At 38.3% G+C, this 17,629-nt stretch overlaps 1 protein-coding gene across 1 annotated transcript in view; it reads right to left on the reverse strand.

The window, feature by feature from the left end:
* The window catches only part of BTNL9 (butyrophilin like 9), a 32,540-nt gene extending 16,482 nt beyond the window's left edge, over window positions 1–16,058 (reverse strand). Inside the window, exons 1-3 of the mRNA XM_020978882.2 lie at window positions 15,887–16,058; window positions 4,411–4,528; window positions 513–860 (exon numbers count right to left, since the gene is read on the reverse strand). Of these exons, the coding sequence (XP_020834541.1) occupies window positions 513–860; window positions 4,411–4,504 (442 nt within the window). The 5' untranslated portion in view covers window positions 4,505–4,528; window positions 15,887–16,058. The remainder of the gene's footprint in view (window positions 1–512; window positions 861–4,410; window positions 4,529–15,886) is intronic.
* Window positions 16,059–17,629: the final 1,571 nt, after the last annotated feature.

Genomic DNA, 17,629 nt, shown 5'->3' on the forward strand with positions numbered 1-17,629 from the left:
GGAAAAGCTATGCCCTATGATTCCGAACACCATCCTTCTGACTTCTCTGTCCCAAACACTGCTCCTAGTCATCATTACCCTATATGTTTTCTTCTTCTGATAGAATGTAAACTCCTTGAGGGTAAGAGCTGTTTTTCTGATTTGTATTTGTATTCCAAGTGTTTATCACAATGTCTGGCACAGAGCAAGCACTTAATAAATGATTTTTCATTAATTTGTTCACTTTTTCTACCCATTTTACTTTGTAATTGTTTTACCTCATACTCTGTGTGTGAATGTGTGTATGTGCACATACATGCACATGTGAGCATTATTGGGTGGAGGTGGGGGTCTCTTATAATTAGGCTGTGACCTTCCTAAGACTTGGAATAATATCTTATATTTCTTTAGAATCCTATTTTTGCATTTAGTGGCATTAAATGTCTTCATGACCAACCTAGCTCCCTTTCAAAAGAGTTTCAAAGCAATTTATCTCATTCTGTCTCCTTCTTCAAGGAAAATTGATTTCCTACCTGCAACTTCCAGCTCCCAGGTAGCATTGTTGGAGAAGTCTTTGGATTGAAAGAGGCATCCATATTGACCCTCATCAGCAGGGACAATGTGGAAAAGGCGTAGGGCCACAGTCCCCTCCTGGATGTAATCCTTTATTAATTGTGCCCGGTTCCGGTACTCTACCATTTGTCTGTTGAATAGCTCCTGTCTATCTTGGTAGATAAAGACAATTTCAGAGAATTTGTTCCGGAAAAAACGTATCTCCATGTCTTCTGCATCCAATTTGGAAGGTAGGTAGCAGGGAAACTCCACCTCCTCCCCAACCATGGCCAGAATTGGTTCTCTATGACCAATCACCAATCCATCTTCTGCAATAAAGAAGCCATCACACAAGTACTTTAAAAAAAACTTTGAATATCATTCCTCTACCTAAGAACTTACAAGTGTTCCCTGTTTCTCACCATATCTAATCCAAATACTTTAGTCTAGCCTTCTAGAACTTCCCACCGGATTTTTTCCCCTTGATTCATCTGTTAAGATGCCTGCAGATACCCCCTCTATGCTCCACTCAGGCCAACCTGCTTTTCCTGTCCCTGGAACATAATGTGCCTATTCCTGCCTCCATATTTTTCCACAGGTCATGTCTCTGCCTAGAATATGTTCCTCTTCATCTCTTCACCAACCTGTTTCTTTCAGTTTTTTTAAAAACTCCAACTAAAATCTCACCTCTATGAAGATATCCCTGTGAATTGCACCAATCACTCATTTAATTTGTGTTCTCCTGGCACTTCACATCTTGTAGTGCAAGCCTGCACAACATACCACCCTTGGGCTACTTTGGTGGGCCACAAGGGGCCCTCAGGCTGTATGTTGTGCAACACTGCTCTATTGGGAGCAATACCCACTCCCTCCTGCAAGTTAGGCTAGTGTTTCCTTTAATAGGCATTGAAACCATTTTGAGACTTGATTGGTTTGAGGGATTAATGGCTCAGATTATTAATATCACTTCCTGGTTACCAAGTACAAAACAGCCACAAGGGACTCCATATACATTTGCTTTACTCAGCTGAACCAACTCAGGGTCTGCTCAACAATATCTTTGTTGAATAAGCTAGTTACTTAAACTTTACTTCAGTTTCCTAGTCTGTAAAAAATAGGAATAATAATAAGACCTTCGTTTCAGGATTTTTGTGAAGACAAAATGACATAATATTTGTAAAACCTGTTTAGTGCAGTGCCTGGCACATAGAAGGTACTATATAACTATTTCTTCCTTTCCCTTCCCCTTCTGTTATGATTGTAAAACTTCTTTTGTCAACTGTTGAATAAGTTGCAAGAGTCTCATTTCATTCCAATATCAAGCAAAAATGACAAGGGGACTGGCCAGAATTAGGCCCAACCCCACTCTGCTGCAAATTAATTTATATATTTTTTCATATGGGATATGGGGAACACGGCAGTGTGCACGTTCCCCCCAAATGCTGTAGTGTATAGGTTCCATGAACACAAAGATCACATCTCCTATTTCTCCACTATTCTCCGATATTACTTAGATCATCACCCAATATACTGTGAATCTTCAATAGAGATTGTATCTCCTGATGTTCTATTTCTTCAAAAAACCCTTCCAGAACTACTAGAAGAGGCTTGATGACTTTCCTTAATGTCTCTTTGCCCAACAGAACCCTAGAATTCAATCATATAACATTTTTTTTCATAGTGTGTTTAGTACTTTTTATTTGTATGTGACTCAAAATTTATTGCTAACCACATACGTCTATTCCTGGTACAACAGAAAAAGCATTGGCCCTGAGTTCAGAGCATCTAGGTTCAAATCCCCTTCTGACACTTACTAACCCTGTGATATTGGGCAAATCCATGAGCCTCAATTGTTTTATTGGTAAAATGAGAGATTCCGTGCCCTCTGAGGTCTCTTTTAGCTTGAGATATATGACCAGGCAGCTGGTGGTGCTGTGGATGGAGTTCTAGACCTGGAATCAGGAAGATCTGAGTTCAAATTTGACCTCAGATACTTACTAGCTATGATCCTGGGCAAGTCACTTAACCTCTGATTGCCTCAGTTTCCTCAACTGTAAAATGCGGATAATAATAGCACCTACCTGACAGGGTTATTGTAAGACTCAAATGAGATAATATTTGTAAAACATTTAGCATATATGCTGGCACATAGTAGGTACTGTAATTGCATATTCCTTTCTTATATCACTGAGGTGGATAGCCATGCCTTGAATTACCTAAGGTGGTTTCTCACTTGGCTTTTCTCCTTCTGTTCATTTTTCTTATATGACCATAAATAATCTCTCAGAGTTGAGAAAAATAGGGGAGTCTCAGAGACTCGGATATTCCTTAGTGTTTTGTTGAAAGGGAAACCCTAAAATGTTTCTGAAGGAATGCAGTGGGTACATTATGGAGGACATGTTTTTCTAGTATCTTACTAAGCTATTTCATTTTTGAACTAATTGTGTCCTCCAGCTAATTAATGAAAGTGAATACATGGATATGGACCCTCCAGAGTATGTTGAACTTGGAATAGCTTGTCTGAGATGTTCCCAGGTGGTACATATTTAACAGTTGGTAGGTATCCCATATATCTCTCTGTATCATGGTGTGTCTTTCATAAATTAAGCACCTAGGAAGCTTACATCAGGTCATTTGTTCTGTATAACTCCAAGCACAATACCATATCCAGTTAGGTATTTAATTGAGGGAAGAGAGGGGAAGGTTGTTTTCTTGGTATTACTTGAAGGGTACTAGCCTTAAACTTTAACCTCTTTTGTAATGTCATTCCTCTTGCTAAAAGTAGCGTGATTTGAAAATTTGAAAAGATTTATCATTTCATGCATGCAGATGCTTTCACACCGATGTAGCATGAGTTGCTGGAACCAAAGTCATTCATAATTTAGTGGACAATTATTTGATGATATTAAATGATTGTTAGTCATTAACAATTTAGTGTGAATTTGTTGATCAGGTTTCTAACAGAGGAAAGTTGGGCAACAACAGCACCATGTGGTATAGTAAAAAGAAAACCAGTTTCAGGAGTTAAAAGACCTCAGTTCGAATCCCAGCTTCATTACTTCCTTCCTTTATGTCCTTGGGCAAATCATTTTATATCTCTGGGGACTCAGTTTCCTCATGAGGGAAGTTGGACTAGATCAAGAATTGACAAATTATGACCCAAGGGCCAAATCTTTGTCTTATATTTGTGTAAAAATTTTTTTGCTGTTGTTGTACAGTCATTTTCTTGGCAAAAATATTGGAATGATTTGCTATTTCCTTCTTGAGCTTTTCTTTACAGATGAGGAAACTGAGGCAAATAGGGTTAAATGACTTGCCTCAGGGCACATAGCTAGTAAGTGTCTGAGGCCAGATTTGAGTTCAGAAAGATTAATCTTACTACCTTCCAGGCCTGAGCCTCTTTCTACTCCCTCTCTCCCCAACCATTTACACTAATGTAAAAACCATTTTTAGGTTGTGGGCAGTATAAAAACTTGCAGGGGATCAGATCTGACCCTCAGACTATGGTCTGTTGTCGTCTGGAATAGATGATATCTGAGGTCTGTTCAGCTTTAGATTCAATGGCCTATGACTTTCTAACCGTGTGCACACTGATGAGGGCAATGGAAAGGGCAGATTACAGAATAAATGTATGATTTAGCCAATACATTAACCAAATGAATGATTTAATAAGGGCTAGTTAAGGATGGTCATAGGTTGTAATGCTGATATAAATGTCCTGAGTGAGACTTGCTGACTCCCACATTTTAAATTACAGTTCTGAAGACCGTCCTAGCTTTCGGCTGTTGGACAGGGCAATGGAGGAAGAATGAATTGTGAAACTGACAAAATAATGAAGGAGGGGTATTTAGGTTGTTTTGTGACAATAACACATCTTACCTGCATTCAGCTCCATGAGATAGAGAAGGAGGAGGAGACAACTGAATAGAAAGGAACTCTGGGATGAATGAGAGATATCCAGGATATACACCATGTCAGGTCAAAAGTGATAGGATGCCTGGAACAAAAAATGGGGAGAAGAAGGATGTGTGTTTCATCTGCATTTCTTTAAAGTCAGTGCTTGAATTTCTTTTGGCCTAAAGTTCCTTTTAAACACCTGTGGCCCTGAACATTGATCACACGGTTCCTCAATTCTCCCAGCCTTTGTTGTTCAAGGCTACCTTCAGGAAAGTGCTCTGTAAACCTTGTAGCACTATAGAAATGTGAGTTATTATTATTGTTGTGATTATCATGCACAGCCCTGGAATTAAGGTGAACTGAGAATTCCCACAGGAAGCTCTCATTGTTCCAGTCAAGAATAGAATACAATGTGAGGCTAGAGTGTCTCCCTTTCAAAATTTAGTTAAGTTTCTCCAAATTAAGGGAAAATGCCTGAGACTTCACTTCCCCCAACCCTATTCCTGACTCAGTCCAACCTCTTGCCTACTTCCCTTTCACCTGGAACATCAGACAAAGCATCAAAACAAAGCTACGCAACAGTGAAGGTTTCTTGAAATGACTTTCTCCTGTTGTGCTTATATCTGGGGAACTGTGGAAAACACTTCCATAGAGAGAACTACAGATAGAGAAAGCACTGCGATAGAACAGAAAGACCACTACCCAATTTTGCTGCCCTGTCTGTATGTGACCTTGAGCCTCAGTTTCCTCATCTATAAAATATGGGGGTTGGACTGCATGAACTCCAAGGTTCTTTCCAATATTATATCTTATCATCCTATGATAAAGAAAGAAAAACTATTTAATTAACATACTTTTCATATATGCTCTGGAATAGAGAGATTAGTCAAAACTTTACCATTATGGGATTTTACATAAAGAAGAGCTGTCGATATTTTATATAAACTGATCTAAACATTATGGTCAGAGGGACATTGGTAGCATCAATAATTTAATTTAATAAATGTTTGTTATTGAATGGAATAATTTAAATCCACAGATAATCAGTAGGCTTTTTGCCAACCATCAATTTATATCTCTTTTCCATTCAGTGCTGGACACACCCAACCACCACCCATAGGCAAATAAGGTAAGAGCACTGGAAATAACAGTGAACCTTGATCATTGGCCCCCACAGCTATTATCCAGGGAAGGAACATATGTGGATATGCATCCTTGGTTACTACTTCTGTGGGTATTGTAGGACCACCTTTTCAGCAGCCACAACTATTGAAGTCTCGGAAAATAAAGTACTCACCATCAGAGTCCCTGGCATTGTCAAATGATTCGGCATCAGAAATATATGTAGTTTTATTGATGGAAAAGATACTAAAGAATATGAATTATCATCTGCCTTACCCACTGTACTCCAAGAGCCTTTCCAGTGATCTTTTCAACTGAAAACTTCCATATGTATTGTATCTCCCTATTATAAAGGTATCTCCTTGACAGCAGCGGCTATCTTACTTTACTCTTTGTAGCCCTATCACAAAGTACAGTTCTATGCACAAAAAGAGCACTTAATAAATGCTTTTTTAATCAGTCAGTCAGGAATAAGTAAGCTGTTTCCAATAGTCAAATGGCAGAATTTAAATTTGCTATCCAGCTCTATTCTGTTTTTGGATGAGAAGCACAATGTTCATGTAGACAAGGGAAACACAGGAAATGAATGAATGTCTTGGATAACCCAGAAACTGAACACTGCCCATGGATAATTGAGAGTTCATTGTGTACCTCTGGGTTTCTTCCATTTGTGTATTGCACTCTAAGTTTGATGTCAGGCTGCCTGAACAGACAACCTTCTAACATTGTAATCTGCAGAATTCCTGGTTTGGAGATTATTGAGTAAAAGAAGGTCAAGACTTCAGGGAGTGGAAGATGGTGGAGAAAAGTCAGTGATTCACCTGAGCTCTCCCCAAAGCCCCTTCAAATACCTTTAAATAATGCCATAAAACAATTTCTAGAGTGGCAGAACCCACAAAAGGACGGGGCAAAATAATTTTCCAGTCAAAGAGAACTTAGAACGTTGGCAGGAAAGGTCTGTCACACATGGGTAAGAGTGGAGCATAGGCCATGCCAGCACAGACCAGCCCCCCACAAACCAGGAACAGGCCCTGGGAGCCACTGAATCAGCAGTAGTAGCAGCTGCTTCTGGAGCGCTCAGCCCACAGATGGTTGGGCAGTTAAACAACTGGTCAAAAGGAGATTACAGGGGTCTTTTTGCTAGCACTGAGACAGGACTCTTGTTACTTTGCCCATACTTGGATATGGGTCACAATCCTGGGTGGTAGTCCCAGGGTGAGGAGGAGCACTAGCACACCAGAGCTTGCTGCTGCAGGGGAGCAGGGGCCCCCACCACAGTTCCAGAGCAGAAAAGAATGCTTGTGGTCACTCACAGACCAGAGCACAAGGCAGGAGAGTAGTAAACATGCCTCTCCTTAGATCATACCACCTTGGAAGGGCTAAAAAATTACATGTCCCTAGAAGTAGCTCTGAAAATAGCTGCATGACAGCCCTGAAGCTTAGAGCAGTGAGCCAACACCCTGGAAGCAGATCCTCACTTTAACAAAGAGTTAAAAGTCAAGAAATAAGCTGGGGAAATGAACAAACAACAGAAAAAAAATTCTCACCATAGAAAGTTACTATGGTGACAAGGAAGATCAAAATATACACTCAGAAGAAGATAACAAAATCAAAGCTCCAAGAGTCTCCATGAGAAATATGAGTTGGTCTCAGGCCTTGGAAGAGCTCAAAAAGTGTTTTGAAAATCAAGAGAGGTAGAGGAAAAATTGGGAAGAGAAATAAGAGTGATGTAAGAAAAGCATGAATAACAAGTTAATAGCTGGGTAAAGAAGAAAAAGAATATTGAAGAAAATAACACTTTAAAAAAGACTAGGCCAAACGGTAAAAGAGGCCCAAAAAGACAATAAGGAGAAGAATGCCTTGAGAAGCAGAATTGGCCAAATGGAAAAAGAAGCACAAAAATTAATTAAAGAAAACAACCTCCTTAAAAAGTAGAATTGACTTGTTGAGGGCCGATCTTAAGAGTCTGATAAGGGTTTAAGATCCAAGGCAGAGTTTGACCTCTGCCCAGGCTTTTACCCAAAAGGGCTCAATGATTAAGTGGCATGGCTCTCCAATTCCTTCCTGATTAGGAGGTTCCTGAGACATTCCTTCTCACTCTTTGAACCTTAGATTTACACATTCACTCTTCTATGCATGTGGCGCCAAGGTGCCTGGGAAAACCTTGGAATTTACAGCCCAATCTAGGAACCCTGATAAGGAGGAAATTCACTATTGTCACATCCTCAGCAGATGTTCTGGGGAGTATCTCATGGGGAGGACTCTTTGAAGTTAGGCTAGATTTTCTCTATATATCCTGTACCCTCAGATGAATAAACTGAGTCAGTAATTCTACTCCACCTGGCCCAGGTCACAAGTTATTTCACGCCTCTCCATTTGGTGTACAATCTGGTTGCGGGCAACATTGACCAAATGGAAAAGGAAGTTCACTGAAGAAAATAATTCCTTAGAACTTAGAATTGAGAAAATGGAAGCTAAGGACGCTATGAGAAATCAAGAAACAATAAAACAAAACCAGAAGAATGAAACAATAGAAGACAATGTGAAATATCTCCCCAGAAAAACAACTGACCTGGAAAACAGATCGAGAAGAGATCATTTAAAAATTATTGGACTTCCTGAAAGCCATGATAAAAAAAAAAGAGCCTAGACATCATCTTTCAAGAAATTATCATGGAAAACAGCCCTCATATTCTAGAACCAGAGGGTAAAATACAAATGGAAAGAATCCACCAATCACCTCCCCAAAGAGATCCCAAAATGAAAACTCCCAAGAATATTATAGTCAAATTCCAGAGCTCCCAGATCAAGGAAAAAATATTGCAAGCAGCCAGAAAGAAACAATTCAAGTACCATGGAATCACAGTTAGGATAACACAAGATTTAGAAGCTTCTACATTAAAGGATTGGAGGGCTTGGAATATGATATTCTGGAGGTCAAAGTTTCTAGAAGTATAACCAAGAATCACCTACCTAGCAAAACTGAGTATAATCCTTCAGAGGAAAAAAATTGACATTCAATAAACAGAGGACTTTCAAGCATTCTTGATAAAAAGACCAGAGCTGAATGGAAAATTTGACTTTCAAATACAAGACTTAAGAGAAGCATAAAAAGGTAAACAGGAAGGGGAAATTATAAGGGCTTAATAAGTTTTAAACTATTTACATTCGTATGTGGGAAGATGATACTTGTAACTCATAAGAACTTTCTCATTATTAGGGCAGTTAGAAGGAGTACATATAGAAGGAGAGCACAGGTGTGAGTTGAATATGAAGTGATGATATCAAAAGAAAGAAAGAAGGAAGGAAAGAAAGAAAGGATGAAAGAAAGAAAGAAAGAAAGAAAGAAAGAAAGAAAGAAAGAAAGAAAGAAAGAAAGAAAGAAAGAAAGAAAGAAAGAAATTAAGCTGTGAGAAAGAGGAATTCCCTGAGAGAAAGGGAAAAGGAGAGGTAGAATGACATAAATTATCTTACATAAAAGAGGCAAGTAAAAGCTTTTACAGTGGAGGGGGAAAGGGAGGGGGTGAAGGGTAGTGAGTGAACCTTACTCTCATCAGAAATGGCTCAAAGAGGGAATAACATACACATTTAATTGGGTATAGAAATCTATCCTACTTACCCTACAGGAAAGTAGGAAAGGAAGGGGATAAAAAAGGGGAGGGGTGATAGAAGAGGGCAGATTAGGGGAAGGGGTAGTCAGAAGCAAAACATTTCTGAGGAGGGGCAGGGTGAAAGGAGAGAGAGAATAGAATAAATAAGGTGCAAATCCAATGGAGGGAAATAGCAAATAGCAAAAATTTTTTAAACAAGTTTCTCTGATAAAGGCCTGATTTCTCAAACAGAGAACTGAGTCAAATATATAAAAATAAGAGTCATTCCCCAATGGATAAATGATCAAAAGATATGAACAGTTTTCAGATGAAGTAATGAAAGCTATCTATAGCCATATGAAAAAAATGCTTTAACTCACTACTGATTGGAGAAATACAAATTAAAGCTCATACCTATTAGATTGGCTAATAGGACAGAAAAGATAAATAACAAATGTTGGAGGGGATGTGGGAAAAATAAGACAGTAATGCATTATTGGTGGAGTTGTCAACTGACTCAACTATTCTGTGGAGCAATTTGGAACTATACTCAAAGGGCTATAAAACCATGCATAGTAAGTCTGTATCCCAAAAGGGATAAAAAACAAAAAGGAAAAAAAGCTATATGTACAAAAATATTTGTAGCAGCTCTTTCCCAGTGGCAAAGAATTGGAAATTGAGGAGATGCCCATCAATTGGGGAATGGCTGAACAAATTGTTGCATGTGGTTATGATGAAATACTATTGTACTATAAGAAATGATGAGCAGGATGTTCTCAGAAAGCCTGGAAAGACTTACATGAGCTGATTCAAAGTGAAATGTACTGTGTACAAAGTAACAGCAATATTATGAGATAATCAGCTGTGAATGACTTAACTATTCTCTCTCTATTTTTTTAAGTGAGGCAATTGGGGTTAAGTGACTTGCCCAAGGTCACACAGCTAGTATGTTTCAAGTGTTTGGTCTGAGGCCGGATTTGAACTCAGGCCCTCCTGACTTCAGGGCCGGTGATCTATACATTGCGCCACCTAGCTGCTCCAACTTAACTATTCTCAGCAATACAGTGATCCAAGACAGTTCTGAAGGACTTATGATGAAAAATGCTATCCATTCCCAGAGAAAGGACTGATGGTGTCTGAATACAGATTGAAGCATACTTTTTAAACTTTCTTTATTTTTCTTTATTTTTTGTCTATGTTCTCTTTCACAATACAACTAATATAAAAATGTTTTGCATCACTACACATGTATAACCTATATCAAATTGCTTCTCTTCTCACTGAGAGAGGGGTTAGGGAGAGAGGAAAGGAGAGAATTTGGAACTCAGAGCTTAAAAAATAAATGTTAAAAATTGTTTTTACATGTAATTGGGGAAAATAAAATACTAAATACATTTTTAAAAAAATAAATGCTGACAATTAAAAAAAAGACTTCAGGTAGTGATTAAAAGGATCATAGAATTTGGAGCTAGACGGAACCTTTTAGCAGCAAAAAGCCTGATATCTCGACCTCTCTTCTTACTTGGTATCACTAGCTGTATTCATCTCAGTGTCTGACTCAGGAAAAGGATCTGGAAAGAAACGCTGAGCCAGGAACAACAATTCATATTTATATGGTACTTTATGGTTTACAGAGTACTTTCATTATAAGTCATACAGGTATTGTAAATATTATTGCCCCCATTTAACAAATGAAGATACTGAGGCTCAGAGAGGTGCTTTTTAGGAAGTAACTTTCTAAAAATAATAAGTTTCTGATTTATTGTCATAAATGACAATGTTGGGCTCAGGGTGTTCTAACTCTCTATTTTACCACAGTTTCTTAATTATCTTTCTTTAATTGCCTTCCTCTCTTTTCTGTGACTTTGTGTCAAAATAGTGAAATGAGGTCACATCAGGGAGAGGAGGAGAAATAAGGTGCTTAGAGAATCCTGCAAGTGTTAAACAAAACTTTGAATTTGGGGAGATAATCTAGATTCTGCCAAGAGATAAGGACATTATGGTGTTTGGAGGCCTGGGCTTTTAATCTCAGGTCTAGTTATGAACCTGCTGGGTAACTTTGGACAGCTCACTTCATTTTCTCTTGTCTACTTCATTACAGCCCAAAGGCAACAGAAAATTGTGGAGTGTTATAGCTGAAAAGGTTAAGATCATAAATTATCTAGTTCAATTTCCTTCATTTTATAGATGAGATAAATGAGGTCCACAGAAATGAAATAAATTGTTCAAGATTACACAAGTTAATGTCTATATAAGAAATAAGATTGTAGCATGAAACACAGGAACAGATTGTTGAAGCAAGGAGTGGAATTTCTTTATCTCTTTCTGTCTCCCTCTGTCTCCTATCTTTCTCTCTCTGTCTCTGTGTATCTTTGTCTCTCCCCTGTATATGTTTCTCTGTCTCTTTGTCTCTCTGTTTCTGTCACACACACAAACACAAAGTCTTAGCACATTGTTAAGCTTTAGTAGCTTACCAGTCAGCTTTAGTAGATTAAAACCATACTAAGACTTTGGGGGAACAATCTGTATAGTGCTTTTGATGAGGTAGAAAAGAGTGCTTGATCTACCTTGTCTAATTCAATAGGTCAAAACAACTTTCCTAGCATTACTGTAATTCATAATTCCTCTTTTCTGTTATAAAAATAAGCTCTGTAAGTCACTCCTTTGTCTCTGACTACTGAGGAGTCAGTAGACCAGATTTGTTGGCAACTGCTAGCCTTATAAATAAATCATAATACTTGGAAACTTTGAGCCTCAGACTTTTCTATTTCAGATAGTAAATCAACGAAGGTTTAATCAAGAAATTCTATTTGAAACACAATGGGCTGGTCCAGAGGATCACTGGACTCCTTTAAAACCATTATTTTTTTTTAAAGCCTGTTTTTTCAGAGCTATGTTTCAAGAAATCATAAATGAAAACTGCACAGGGCAAAAAGTAAATTGTCCCAGCTTTTAGAAAAAAATCTAACTCCCATCAAGAGTCAGATATCACCGAAACAATTGAACGACAATAATCTGCTTCTAGATTCCTTTGAAGGTCTATGTCTATCTATGTCCAGAGAGAAATCTTTAGCAACATTCTGGGAAGGCTAAGGAGAAAGATGCCACACAACAAGGTATCAAGGTATAACATGGAGAAATACAAGGTCAGAAGACTAATAAATTAATAAAAATTAGATATAAGTGTTTTTGCGAGCTGGGGCTCTTTTAGAGGGTTTTTAGTCCAGTGTCTTTAGGAGTCTTTCTCCAGCTTAGGGTCCTTTGAAGGTCTCTTTTCTATTTAGATAGTAAAAGCATGAAACCTGAAAGCTCATAGAAACACAGAAATTTCAAAGTCAGAAGGGCCCTTAGCAATCATCTAGTGCTATTTACCTTTGGGGTTTTTTTGGTTACATTATTAATAAATAGTGCAACTAGTAATGTTTTTGTTTATTTTATCCTATCCTAGGAGAATAGTGGGTTTGATATTGAGAAAAATGATTTTTCTTAGTAACCATTATCTTGGAGACTCAGAGCTTCACCCTAGCCCCTGTCTTCCCAAGTTCAGTTTCTTCTTCAGAAGGTCATTACTGATAACGAGGTTACATTGAGCCTTATTCTGGCCAAACCCCAACCCAAGCCAGAACTGATTTAATCAACTGTTTGGAAGCTCCACTGTGTTCTGCTTAGGCTTGTGGTGGAGATAGATTCTTCTGTCTAGATACCCCAAGGCTGAGAGTGGTCTAGTATGGTTGGGGGGTGGTCTGATAGAAGAGATATTTCCTCTGTCCAGAGGTAAAACAATAATGGAGTGATATCAGCCCCTGTTGAAAAGGTATATAACCTGGGCACCCCAAATCAAGCCCAGGCCTAGACTGGCTCCCTTAGTGAGGCTCAGTCTTTGACTATAGTTTCACATGCATGCCACCAGTTTGAGAGAAATAAAAACAGGGACTCGGGCAATTTAACTTTGCTTGTCTTTCTTAGATCAAACTCTGCCAGGTTGACAATAAGGAGAAAAAGGTGAATAAACACTTATGAGAAAAGAGGTTTATCTAATTAGTTAATAGAGGCTCTGAACTAATTGATTAATGAGATGTACCTTTAGTATTAAAATAAATGAAAGAATGAAAATTTAATTAAAATTTTAATTTTAATTATTAAAAGAACTAAAGAAGAATTCCCACTACAACATACCTGAGCCTTTCCTTGGAGAACTCCAGCAACAAGGAGCTCCCCTACCTCTAGAGGCAGCCAATTTGATTTTTGGCTAGTTCTAATACTAAAGAGAGTGCTACAGGTATAATTTTTGCCATTTAATAGATAAGGATGGTTAAATGACTTGTCCATTGTCCTATGGTAAGTAAATGTCAGAGGCAGGATTTGAACCCAAATCTTCCTGACACTGAGTCCAGCAGTCTCTCTATTATCCTACCCTGAATTCCTGGCTGGGTGAAATAAGTCTCCCTAGAGAGAAATGAATTAGAAAGAATGATTTTTGGGGGAGGGTCTCTCCAAACAGTTCCTCCATCATTGATTTTTGTTGATTTGCTCAATTCTCCTCTTGTCAGAAATGTATACATGCTCAGTGTCCTAGTGACTTACATAAGGTCACACCCCTTTAACCAGTCCAGGGTTTGTCATTTTCTAACTGGATGACCTTTGTAGTCAGTCTCTGAGTCTCAGTCTTCTCATCTGCGAGGCGGAATAATATCTCAGAGGTTGTTGTGAGCAAAGCACTTTACAACCTTAAAATAATACGGAAATATTATTGTCTCTGAATCATGCCCATGCCCAAGCACAACTCAAAACACAGATCTTTCCAATGCATTATATTCACCACCAACAGCATCTTGTTTATGAAGGAGGGAGAAGGCCTCCAGGTGGCTGGAGGAGATTATATTCCCATTTTACAGTTGAGGAAAGTAAGTCAAACTGAGGTTAAGTGGCTTGCTCAGTCATACTAACAGAGGTGGGAAGAAGCCATGAGGCCCAGAATGTAAGTACCTCCCTCTTTACAACATTGCTTCCATTAAACTGTGAACTCCTTGAGAACAGGAGCTGTCTTTTATCTTTTTCTGTATCCTCCGTGCTTGGGGGAAGTAAGGAAAAGGAAAGAAAAGGCATACACATTTACATAGCACATACTATGTGCCAGGCACTGTGCTAAGTAATTTTACAGATATTATCCTATTTGATCCTCACAACAACCCTGTGAGATAAATGCTATTATTATCCCTGTTCTTTCTTATTTTTGTTGTTCGGTTGTGTCCTACTCTTCATGGCCCCATTTGGGCCATGAAGTATCTTGGCAAAGATACTGTGGTGGTTTGCCATTTCTTTCTCCAGATTTTTACAGATGAGGAACTGTGGCAAATAGGGTTAAGTGACTTGTCCAGGGACACACAGCTAAGTAAGTACCTGAGACCAGAGTTGAACTCAGGAAGTCTTCTTGACTTTGGGTCTGGCATCCATCCACTGTGCCACCTAGATGCCCCAAATACATTCTGTAGTTGAGGAAACTGAGGCAGACAGAGGTTAAATGACTCACCCAGGGTCACATAGCTAGTAAATATTTGATACTGGATTTAAATCCAAATCTTCCTAACTCTAGGTCCAGCACTTTGTGTAGTATCACCAGCTGCTTCTAACACAGTGCCTGGCACATGGTTGAAGTTTAACAAAGGTTTTTGACTAATTGACCCAACTAGACTATCTCCCTCCCTCTGACAAACACCAAACATAAGGTAATTTTCTGGAATTGCTGACTCAGAGAAAAGTAGGACAGGAGACTTACTTTAGGCCCCTTCTCTTGCTGGTTTTCCCTTTCCATCCCTAAATTCTATCCTATACCCAAACAGTTTGTTGTCAGAATCTCTAGAGGTATCATGAGGTATACAAAGCACTTTGCAAACTTGAAAGAGATACATAAATACCAGTTGTTGTTATCATCATTATTACCCTGCAGTGACCAGACGTCCAGTCTGGTAATGACTTCATACCTTAAGTCTTCTGCTGTACTCCAGCTGAGCTCAAACAATGTTTATAAAACAAATACAGGGGTGTGTAGGTAAATGTTTAAACACTGTGCTCCAGGTGGGAGAGAAGTTGGGAATAGAATCACCTACTTTCAAGTTTAATCTGTGTTACTAGTACTATCTAAAGTCCAGACCATCAAGCCTTGATTTGCAGCTAATGCCAATTTCTGAGGTATAAATGCTCACATTGAAAATTTAACAATCTGCTCTTACAAGCATGGACACTCCTGCCTATACCATTTTTAGCAGCTACTAAAGTCACCCAGCATCACAGAAACTTCCAGCTGGACTGAGAAATAACAGACATTTATATATAACTTCAAGTTTTGCAAAGCTCATTCCATATACTCTCTCCATTGCTCTCAAAACCATCCCACAAGGTGGGTGCTGCTGTTACCCTCATTTTACCTATAAGCAAATGGAGGCTGAGAGAGGTCATGTACAACATACCTAAGGAGTGGTTGTCTAGCTTCCTATTAAAGATTCCTAGTAATAAGAAACTCATTTCTTCCTAAAAAGTTGCACACTGAACTTGGGGACAGCTCATATTGTTAGGTAATCTGTTCTTATATTAAGCTTAAATCTGCCTGTCATATGTTGAGCATATCTGCCTCTCAGGAACTTCAACCCAAGGTTGTCAGTTTTCTCCACTGAGGCCAATTGGCAAAAATCTAACTTAATCACTTTCCTATTGTTATATCTGAAAGTTTTTGAAAACAAACACCTTACCTGACAACCAGAAAGATATCCAAAATGGTGGTGAAATCCTAGGTCTCCCTTTCTTCCACTTGTTCAACAAAGAAGCTGATTTCGAAGAATTCTCTCAGCCTGAACCAAATTCTTCTGAACTGAATAGGCAGGGCAAGGGACCAGAGGTCCCTACGTAACCTTAATCTTAAAAAATAAACTGTTTCCCCTATGTCCAACAAAAACTCAGATGGAAAGGAACAAAAAAAGGAAATGTCCCCATCACATCCTGTCCCCATTAAAAAAAATAATAATACATCGAATTACCATATAAATATTCCTTTGGGGGCATTAGAGGGAAAAGGTTATCTAGAAGCTTCCTGGAGTCACAGGAGACAAGGAAGATGAACTTGGCAAAAGTTTGAGGCCTTTAGATTGTCTATCTTGCCCAAAGTTGGCCTTACTTTTAAAACAAGAAAGAACGTGAAAATAGGCAAAGTTTGCTATGTGAATTTTAACCTACAAGTTTCTTATCCAAAGCTGATTCTGGTAGAAAAGAGACAGAATTGGAGAAGGGGTGGAGTAGATCATCTCATGTGCTTAGTGCAGGTGGGAAGAACAATAAAGGGAAAGTATGGGGTAGGGGTAAGGGTAGGGTCAATAGTAATAATCACAATTCACATTACTTGATACAAAGCATTTTAACATACATAATCCTCACAACAACCCTGTGAGGTAAAGAATATAAATATTACCCAAATTTTACAAATGACAAAACTGAGGTTAAATTACTTATTCCAAGTTGTATAGCTAACAAGGTCCACAACCAGAATAAAAAATATAGATTGTTTTACCAGTAGCAAGATTCTGGACTTGCTCTCCCAGAACAAAACAGACTATATTTTCCCCTCAGGGTGCTAAGGGTACCCCTGAGGGGTAGGGGGCTGGGTGTCTTTTTAACATTATCTTCTGAAGCCCCCATTCTGGTGTGTTTTCTCCTACATCAATTGCCAATGATTAGCGCCTCAGTATCATTTAACTAATTAACATAATTTAGCTTTCACAAATGGATATTTACTATGAAAATATGGCAAGAACAGAAGTACAAGCGTTTCTTCCCAACACTTGGGAATACATTCTCTGGGTAGAGGGGTCTCAAATTTTATTTATAAGTGTTTCTTTCTTCTTTTTGTCGTTCATAATTTTTTTTTTACAAATTTTAAACTTAAATACAAAATGAGAAAAGAAAAAAAGAACATTGTCATGTGCACAGCAGAACATGAGAGGATTCAATATAAAATAATAGATTTCCATTTCAAGAAAACCTGTATAATAAATAATACACACTGTTTTCAAAGCTATCCAGCTTTTCTTTGCTTCCTTATAGGTGTTCTTTTGTTCTCTGCTATGCACGTTTTACTTTATTTTTCCCCTCCCCCACAAGAATATATATGCGTGTGTATATACATATATACACACATATATACATACACATACACATATACACATATACATAGATATCTATAAACATACACATATATACACATATACACTCATACACACATATGTAAGACCATACTCTGCATATTTCCACTTGTCATCTCTTTCTTGGAAGGTGGATAGCATCTTTCTTCGTAAGTTCAAGTCTTTTCATGTTTTTCTAAATCAATCAGCTCATCATTTCCTACACCACAGCAATATTGCAATACAATCACATCCTATCTGAGAGATTGTGTATGAAAGGTTTTTTTTCTGCATTCCTTATATTCTTGGCTACATTGGTTT

Source organism: Phascolarctos cinereus, unplaced genomic scaffold (assembly GCF_003287225.1).
Source record: "Phascolarctos cinereus isolate Bilbo 61053 unplaced genomic scaffold, phaCin_HiC Scaffold_5;HRSCAF=322, whole genome shotgun sequence".
Lineage (NCBI taxonomy): Eukaryota > Metazoa > Chordata > Mammalia > Diprotodontia > Phascolarctidae > Phascolarctos > Phascolarctos cinereus.